This window comes from Monopterus albus, unplaced genomic scaffold (genome assembly GCF_001952655.1).
Source record: "Monopterus albus unplaced genomic scaffold, M_albus_1.0 scaffold347.1, whole genome shotgun sequence".
In the NCBI taxonomy this organism is placed as follows: domain Eukaryota; kingdom Metazoa; phylum Chordata; class Actinopteri; order Synbranchiformes; family Synbranchidae; genus Monopterus; species Monopterus albus.
The window spans coordinates 428,101-437,682 of record NW_018128227.1 but is presented as its reverse complement, the minus strand read 5'-3'; the positions used below and the strand labels follow the sequence as shown (position 1 = coordinate 437,682).

Genomic DNA, 9,582 nt, shown 5'->3' with positions numbered 1-9,582 from the left:
GTTCAGTTTGTAGAAGAAAATCTTGAAGTACAACATGCATGTCAGTGCAAGTTAAGGCTTGCTGTGGAAAAACTATCTTTTAAAGCTCAGTGAGTGTAAAATAAATACTTAACATCAATTCTGAAAGTTATTACATATTTATTCCTGCAGGAAGGAGTGTTCTCTGAACAGTGTCTAAACCAATCTGTTGCAAAGAAGCTCAATGAACAGAATGTGACTGCCCTTCTTATACTCAGCATACAACAACAGAAAACAAATGCTCAAACAAATAAAGGAAACAGAATACTGGTTAAAACAGAATACATGTTATCTAGTTCAGCATTCACACAAAGGCATGCTATTCACTACAAACATGCTGATACAGTCAACTGTCTAGTGGCACAAGCACACAAATAACTGCATACCATGACTTGAAAGCATCAGCTAATAAACTTAAATAGTGCTATAATAAAAAACTCCACTACAGGCTATAGGCTACATTATGTGTGTAGAATAAAATGTGCTGGTAAGTGCTACAATACTCAACGCCAGCAGTTACTATTATGGAATAGAGTACTTAAACTGTTACTTAGTGGCCCTAACAACAACAGAGTCCAGGCAAACCTTGACCCAACTACGAGTACCAAACACTCTAGATGCACATTGCGTCGCCTGTCGTCCCGTTGTCCAATCAAATCAGTCATGCACGGGGCTGGAGCTGCTACAGCCAATAGGGATCCAGGGTGCCTTCCGATAAAAACCGAGCCATCATATACTTGTCCCTCCCTCTCTGCCTTCCTCTGTCCACCAGGCAGCGGCTGCCGTCAACCTAAACGGAAAAAGTCACACACACAAATAGCAGCTATGTCGGAAAAACTTCCCTACAAAGTTGGTCAGTGTCAAAGTTTATCATTTTAACTGTGGTTGTAAGTACAATTTTGTGAAGTAGGTTTGCGGTTTGCCGTTTAATTTGTGGTATGTGCAGGTGAAGTAATGTATTTTCCAGCAGCCGCATTTAACGTTAGCCTAAAAAGCAAAGCCTGCAATAAAAGAAGTGTAGTCAGATGTTTAAGATTGATTTGTTACTGTTCCAAGGCTAATTGACTAAATAATATTGAATAATGAGCTAGCTACTGTTCCAAGGCTAATTGACTAAATAGTATTGAATAATGAGCTAGCTCTCTCCTTTCTCCGTTGTTGCTACCTTGCTAGCATGTAGCACGATGTTGTTAGTTATTTAGCTAACATCGTGTTTAGGATGTTTATTATCAGTTAGTCATGTTGGCGTATAACTTGTAAATTTCCTGTTTCCGACACTCTCACTTTGCGGCTTTCGATTCAAAACTACGAATGAATCAACCTGTAACTCTCGTACTAACGCCGAACACGGACTTTACTGTGAATCAAAACGCATCCACAGACTCTGGGTTTTGTAGTTTATTGGTGCAGTCGCTTGTTGGTTCGGGCTTTGTTTGCAAACTACAGTTCCCGTGGTGTCTCGCGCCTCACCGCCAGTTTCTGCCTGAGTGACAAGAGCAGGCAGTGTGAGCTGCACTGTAGCTAAACTCTGTGTTGTAATGCTGAGACTACACGTGGTGTCCCATTGCAGCAGTTTTGAGAGCTAAATGCTTTTGATTAAATGTAATGATTTAGAAAAAGGTTTCTTTAATTGGTTTCAGAAACCATACCAGGAGAAAAGCTCTAAAAATACAAAGGAACAGACGTTGTAATAACTCTTCATTGTTAAATAAGAAATACACTAGGAAAAGGTTGCATTTATTTGAAAATGTCAGGAAATACAATGAACATGTTAGGGTTATTTCATTAGAATAACAGCAAAACTGACTTGTCTACCAAAGTTGTTTGTTCACCTGCTGCACCTGAGTGCAGATTTCTATGTGTGAAGAAGAAGTTACACAATATCCTGCTTACACAAAGCTCTAGAGCGAAGTCTACACCTTTCTGATTGACTGCTCGTAATCACATGGCAGATTTCAACTGGGTGAATCCATGAGGTTTTGTCTTGCAGTATCACTGTTTTTACTACAGTGAGTGCAATGAAATGTACATTGTGATGCTTTAGGTTAGTGGCTTTGCAGCAGGCTTTAGAAAGACGGATAATCAGTATAGCGTTGTATTAAAATTCACTTTTGTTGATACACCAGCTAGTGCTGGAATGTTTTTCCTTTAAAGCTGAGCACTGACTTTTATTAGCATTAATTAGTCAATAACTTGGTCAAGCAAAAAAAGTTTTTGATCACTGAGTCACCTTTCAAACAAATTGTCAAACATTTGCTGTTTTTTCACTTCTCAAATGTAAGTACGTTGTGTGTTTTGTGGCTTATATATGGTAGTTAAATGAGTTGACATTGTGCTGCTGGTCACACAAGTCATTTTTTTACAGTTTTGTGATGTTGTATAGGTGATTCTTTGAGAAATAGATTAATCCATAATAGTCCTAGGACTTGTTACATTCTTCTCTTTTTTTTTTTGTGAATTCTTGAATTAAATTTCTCAAGCTTGCTATCTAACTCTTAAAGCTTTGGTTTGAGCGGAGAAAGAAGATCTGAGTTTTATATGCAGGCTTGCCTTTATCCTTTGCTCCAGTGACTGGGCTGATTTGAACTGTTGGTGCAAAGTTGAGCTGGGTCACCAGGGCACTCGTACCTGTTGCAGTAAACTACAATATGACTGTGGATAACTGTATTCCAGATGTACTGTACTGTAGCTTTGAACGTGATTTGCGCGTCGGCTCCTCCCAGAGCCATTTCCCTGTTCATGTCCCATATAAAAGATAATGGCTAACTCCAGTGAGTGGAGTTTGTTTAGTCACTATGTTGACATCAGTGTAAATTTGTTCCTAATCCTCTCACTGGCCTGTCATTCAGCCAACAGCCGGTTCAGTGCAGTTACTATGCTTCATATCCTGTTCAGTCACAATGCTTCATTTTGTCCAAGTTTAGAGATTTGTGGTTTTAATACTGTACTGATAATATCCAGATCTCATATTTGTCTTCCCAGGAAACTAGTTGGCACCTAGATAACTTGGCTTAATTTGCTCAAAAATTGGTGTCTGGAACTACAAAGTTGCACAGTCTTAACTAAAAGCCAAGTTCTGCATCCTAGTTCTACAATACAATGGATTTCACACTATTTGGAGTTTCTGAATTGTGACTGATGGGCTGTTTGTCAGCACTTTATCCAACTTGTAAAAACACTACCTTGCAATTACTTTTTTTTTTTTTAACGCTTACTCTGTTAGTCCCACTGTTCCTTTGGTACAGTGTCTACATTTGTGGCTACAGTTTTGCAGAGAGGGACGAGGTGCTACTGAAGGAAAAAGAGGTGAAAATGAGGAATTCAGTGTTGTGGTTTGGTGAGCTGTCCACTCAAAATCCTTTAGCTTTATCCATCGAAGCTTTTGTTAGCAAAGTTTTATGTCAGACCACATTGTTAGGTATTTTTAGTCAGATAGAAATTGGATATTAGAAATGTTTAGTGGAGATAGGATGTCTAGTTAGACTGTTAAATGCTTAGTCATGCTTATGAGTTTCTACAGGGTACATCTGGTCAAGGATAACTAGAGAGAAGAGTTGATGACTGTCAGCAGACAGGGTGTTTAATATTATTATTATGACGTGTATAACTGTAGCCTTAGCCATAATATGTTCTTATGTTTAAGTCACGACATGTTACTAGAGGTCGTGAGAATGTTTTTAGCTACACACCACTTAATCAGCAGACACACACACATGCACATTGATTTGCTTCATGTTTTGACTACTGCTATGACCAGCTGCAAAGCTGGTGAGAGAGGTCTCGGGTGACGTTTCTGTGTAGTATGGGGCTAGCCCAACCGAGGGGATATAATGTATAGGCCTGGTGGGTTCAGGGTCTTTCATCTTACATCTGCCTGCGTGCATGTTGGAGGTGCAAGATACCTGAGCGTGTAATGTTAATTTTTACCTGTATTCATGGAATAAATCAGTACCAGTTTGAAGTTACTTGGACTGTCTCGTCTCTCAGAGTTAGCATGGTAAGAAGAACCACAGTCCTTCAACATACAATGTTAGTTGTTCTGTCATGCACTTGTTCTGGCATGTTTAAGAAAATAATGTTGCAAAGCTCGGCTTATTTGGCTAAAGTGCACAAATCACATCATTTGATTATGGACAAGTTAAAGCCATGGTTACACTTGATGCATTGGAAATTGTGCATACACATTAGGTGCGACTTTACTCATTCTCCTGAGTCGCATTTCATAGATTTGATTTCAGGAGATCATGTTCTCCACTCAGCAGTAAAGCTTAAAACAGCACTTGTCCAGCAGCAACAGTTGTCTGCGTGTGAAAGGCGTGACTGTACAAAGTGCTGACCACGGTACAAAACCCTTGCTGTGTAACAGCTGTGGTTGTGTGACTTTTCCCAGGACGGCAACAGCACAGTTCGCAGGGAGCAGGCCACTCAGTCACATGTTACAAAATGACACGATATTTTACATGCATCAGGAAAATTAAGAAGATGGCTCAAGACTTCTCTATTGAAGCTACAACAGAGTTGGTTGGTTTGCAGAAGACGTTTAACAAAGTGGGACATAAAATGAGTCCTCTTCCGTTTATCAGTTTAAATCCTGTTAAGATTTGTGCAAAGTCCTGAAGAAATCTGGACCTCTTTAGCTCGCGTCTTAGTTTTTGAATTGAAAAGAAAATTAGTGTATCTACAGCCATGGCATATCTTAAACAGGGTTAGAGGTTAAGTCCATCATGAATATAAGGTTTTAGGTGACCAACCTGGCAGCAGAAGAGTGTAGAATCAAGATGTTTGTGGTCACATTTATGAACATCCTGCTGTCTCCACCTGCCCTCTCTCTCCCAGCTGACATCAGCCTGGCCGAATGGGGGCGTAAGGCCATTGAGATTGCAGAGAACGAGATGCCTGGTCTGATGAAGATGAGGGAGATGTACAGTCAGTCCAAGCCTCTCGCGGGCGCCCGTATTGCCGGCTGCCTCCACATGACCCTGCAGACTGCCGTGCTCATCGAGACCCTCACCGCCCTCGGAGCTGAGGTAACATTTACACAGGAGGAGTTTGCTTGTGAAAGTTGAATTGAACTTTTGCTGCATTCTGCTGCAGATAATTGAATTGAACTTTTGCTGCATTCTGCTACAAATAAGTTGATGTACTTTGTCTCAGAATGGATGCAGGTACATTTATTTGTACTTACATTGGCTTCCTGTTCGTTTTCAGATTGATTTTTAAATTGTTTGTCTATAAGGCTGTACATGGTCTGGCACCTTCATATATTTCTGAGCTTGTGCACTTTTATACTCCAGAAAGGACACTTAGGTCTTTGAACCAGTTGTTCCTGGAAGTGCCGAAGTCCAGACGGAAACATTGGGGAGACCGAGCTTTTTCAGTTCGGGCTCCTATACTGTGGAATGGTCTGCCACGGGAGATTAGATCCGCTCCGAACCTGTCTGTTTTTAAATCACTTCTTAAAACGCATTTGTATTCACGGGCCTTCGACAATTTTATTGATTGGTGTATTTGTTTTGACTATGTATTTTTCTTGTTGTTTTACTGTATTGATGTGTTTTATCTGGTCTTAGGTATCTTTATTATTTTATTTGTTTTTACTGGAAAGCACCTTGTAACGCAGGTTTATAACGGTGCTATATAAATAAACTTTGCTTGCTTGCTACTTACCTGTGCCTTTGAATGAATGAGCAAACTCTTAGAAGTAAAAACTAAATGAGAGAGAAGTCCTAATCCTAGATGGGCTGCACTAAACCTGCTCTTTATAAGATGGATTTAGACATGGGAGAGTTTCCACTGAGACCTAGTGATGACATCGGTTGTGGTTTACTGATGATTCAGCTCAGTGTATTTGGACGGCTGTTTCATACCAGGAGCTGCCCAGTGCGACTTCAGCTGTCTTCTGCTTTGCTGAAGTGCATAGGACATGTTTATCAGAGGAAACTGTCTCATTGATTCTGGGCTGTGCTTTCCTCTCCCTCTGTCTTGAGGACTGTGTGTTCTGTTTATCATGTCAGTTTTCTGTTGCCCTCCAGGACTGGTCTGATCCCACAGGAACATGCTGTCTGAGAACAAACAGAATTAATGACCAGCTCTCAGCCTAGGGCTTTTCTGTTGATTTTATTTCTCTGTGGCATTGGTGATGCAAATCTTCACTGCATACTGCCAAAGCTGGTGAACTTTGTCTTTTATATCCTAAAAGGTTGCTTGTCTCTTTCAAACTGTAAAGCTCCTGTGCTGTTATCCATTGTGTGTACTTGACTATGGAGATATTCTGTTGTGCAGCCCCATCGTTACCTCAGCAGCTAAATCCTGTCTGTCCCTTTGTGCTTGATGCTTGATTGCTAATGCAAATTTCCTACTTGCTGTTGGTCCATGGCTACAAGATTAGAGGCACTTCCCTACAGACGGGAAGAAATAATCATCTTATGGTGATCGTTTATAAAGCTTCCTCAACAACTAAACATCCTCACATCTTGTAACATTTAAACCTTAACTACAATATATGATCCAGTAACTGTCACCTTGGATACCTCTTACAGTGCCTTGCGAAAGTATTCGGCCCCCTTGAACTTTGCGACCTTTTGCCACATTTCAGGCTTCAAACATAAAGATATAAAACTGTAATTTTTTGTGAAGAATCAACAACAAGTGGGACACAATCATGAAGTAGAACGAAATTTATTGGATATTTCAAACGTTTTTAACAAATAAAAAACTGAAAAATTGGCCGTGCAAAATTATTCAGCCCCTTTACTTTCAGTGCAGCAAACTCTCTCCAGAAGTTCAGTGAGGATCTCTGAATGATCCAATGTTGACCTAAATGACAAAGGATGATAAATAGAATCCACCTGTGTGGAATCAAGTCTCCATATAAATGCACCTGCACTGTGATAGTCTCAGAGGTCCGTTTAAAGCGCAGAGAGCATCATGAAGAACAAGGAACACACCAGGCAGGTCCGAGATACTGTTGTGGAGAAGTTTAAAGCCGGATTTGGATACAAAAAGATTTCCCAAGCTTTAAACATCCCAAGGAGCACTGTGCAAGCGATAATATTGAAATGGAAGGAGTATCAGACCACTGCAAATCTACCAAGACCTGGCCGTCCCTCTAAACTTTCAGCTCATACAAGGAGAAGACTGATCAGAGATGCAGCCAAGAGGCCCATGATCACTCTGGATGAACTGCAGAGATCTACAGCTGAGGTGGGAGACTCTGTCCATAGGACAACAATCAGTCGTATACTGCACAAATCTGGCCTTTATGGAAGAGTGGCAAGAAGAAAGCCATTTCTTAAAGATATCCATAAAAAGTGTCGTTTAAAGTTTGCCACAAGCCACCTGGGAGACACACCAAACATGTGGAAGAAGGTGCTCTGGTCAGATGAAACCAAAATCGAACTTTTTGGCAACAATGCAAAACGTTATGTTTGGCGTAAAAGCAACACAGCTCATCACCCTGAACACACCATCCCCACTGTGAAACATGGTGGTGGCAGCATCCTGGTTTGGGCCTGCTTTTCTTCAGCAGGGACAGGGAAGATGGTTAAAATTGATGGGAAGATGGCTGGAGCCAAATACAGGACCATTCTGGAAGGAAACCTGATGGAGTCTGCAAAAGACCTGAGACTGGGACGGAGATTTGTCTTCCCACAAGACAATGATCCAAAACATAAAGCCAAATCTACAATGGAATGGTTCACAAATAAACATATCCAGGTGTTAGAATGGCCAAGTCAAAGTCCAGACCTGAATCCAATCGAGAATCTGTGGAAAGAACTGACAACTGCTGTTCACAAACGCTCTCCATCCAATCTCACTGAGCTCGAGCTGTTTTGCAAGGAGGCATGGGCAAAAATTTCAGTCTCTCGATGTGCAAAACTGATAGAGACATACCCCAAGCGACTTACAGCTGTAATCGCAGCAAAAGGTGGCGCTACAAAGTATTAACTTAAGGGGGCTGAATAATTTTGCACGCCCAATTTTTCAGTTTTTTATTTGTTAAAAACGTTTGAAATATCCAACAAATTTCGTTCCACTTCATGATTGTGTCCCACTTGTTGTTGATTCTTCACAAAAAATTACAGTTTTATATTTTTATGTTTGAAGCCTGAAATGTGGCAAAAGGTTGCAAAGTTCAAGGGGGCCGAATACTTTCGCAAGGCACTGTATGTACTCACCAACCTTGGAAGAACCATTCTCGGCACTGCACACCAATTATTGTAAAAGGGATGAATGTCAAACTACCCCCAGTCTTTCATACTTGGAGAATTTAATACTTTGTCTAATTTTTGCAGTACTCAACTGTTTTTGTTTGTCTTAGTAGTTTTTCTTTGTTTCACCATGACTTTCTATTTTTTCCCCTCTTGAAAAAACATCTCAATGATTTAAAGAAATGGTTCATTTTTAATAAAAAAAAATCAGTGTCTGAATGCAGCTGTACAGTACCAGAGTTGATGTGAAATAAATCGGCTTTTTGTATAATTTCCTTTTTAACTTAAAGCACCTGCTGTCTTATTAAAATAAAAGCTGGTACATGCAGCTGGTGAGTCTTCTGATTGCTTTAAGCTGCAGTGGAGAGTTTTGGACACTAGATGGCAGCATGCTGCAGATATGGTTCATACAGTACAATGGCAGTTCAAATCTGAGACACTTTGGTTTGATTCTATGCAACTTCTTAAAAGGAAAAAAACCCATTGTGACCAGCATAGATGAAGCACATTAAGTACAACATAAGAATTTCTCTACTCTGGGTACTGGAATGTCTTTCTCTAGCTCCTGAATTTCTGTCCTCATCCCTCAGGTTCAGTGGTCAAGCTGCAACATCTTCTCCACTCAGGATCATGCTGCTGCCGCCATCGCCAAGTCTGGCATTCCAGGTAACGCGCACACAACCTCTGTGTGCATGCGTTTTATGAATGACCTGATTGTGTGTGTGTGTGTGTGTGTGTGTGTGTGTGTGTGTGTGTGTGTGAGAGAGAGAGAGAGACACAATTTGTTAAAGTTCATGTAGGATCGCATACCCGTAATAGTAACTGTTGGTTTAGGCCCTTAAAAGCTGAACCGGGTCATTTTGGCGGTTGGTTTTGCACTGGATGGTAACTGTTAGAGAAGGGCTGCTGTTATAAAGCTTTACATTAAATACTGCCTTAAGTTTCCACACTTTGTCCAGCTAGAAACATTGCTCCCCAGATATTTGTGTAAAATAATTGAATGCCCCTTGAGGCGTTGCAGTTCAACTCTGTGTTGCAACTGTGTCATAAGGTGGCAAAGAGAAACTGGTGGTAGTCTGCACTGAGACTCTACAAACACACCGAGCTCTCAGAGTGATTCTCACCACCAACATTTTGACTGGTTGCTGCCAGTGGGTTTACATTTTCACTCGAAGGAAGAAACCAATGAGCATTTATTTGCTACCTGTGTCTGTAGTGTATGCTTGGAAAGGTGAGACGGATGAGGAGTACGTGTGGTGCATCGAGCAGACACTGTACTTCAAAGATGGTCAGGCCCTCAACATGATCCTGGATGATGGAGGAGACCTCACCAACCTGGTCCATCAGAAGTACC

At 40.9% G+C, this 9,582-nt stretch overlaps 1 protein-coding gene across 1 annotated transcript in view; it reads left to right on the top strand.

Moving 5' to 3' along the window:
* The first annotated feature begins 751 nt into the window (after nt 1-751).
* Nucleotides 752-9,582, top strand: part of ahcy (adenosylhomocysteinase) — a 13,105-nt gene continuing 4,274 nt past the window's right edge. Inside the window, exons 1-4 of the mRNA XM_020625148.1 lie at nt 752-871; nt 4,855-5,045; nt 8,819-8,894; nt 9,445-9,581. Of these exons, the coding sequence (XP_020480804.1) occupies nt 844-871; nt 4,855-5,045; nt 8,819-8,894; nt 9,445-9,581 (432 nt within the window). The 5' untranslated portion in view covers nt 752-843. The remainder of the gene's footprint in view (nt 872-4,854; nt 5,046-8,818; nt 8,895-9,444; nt 9,582) is intronic.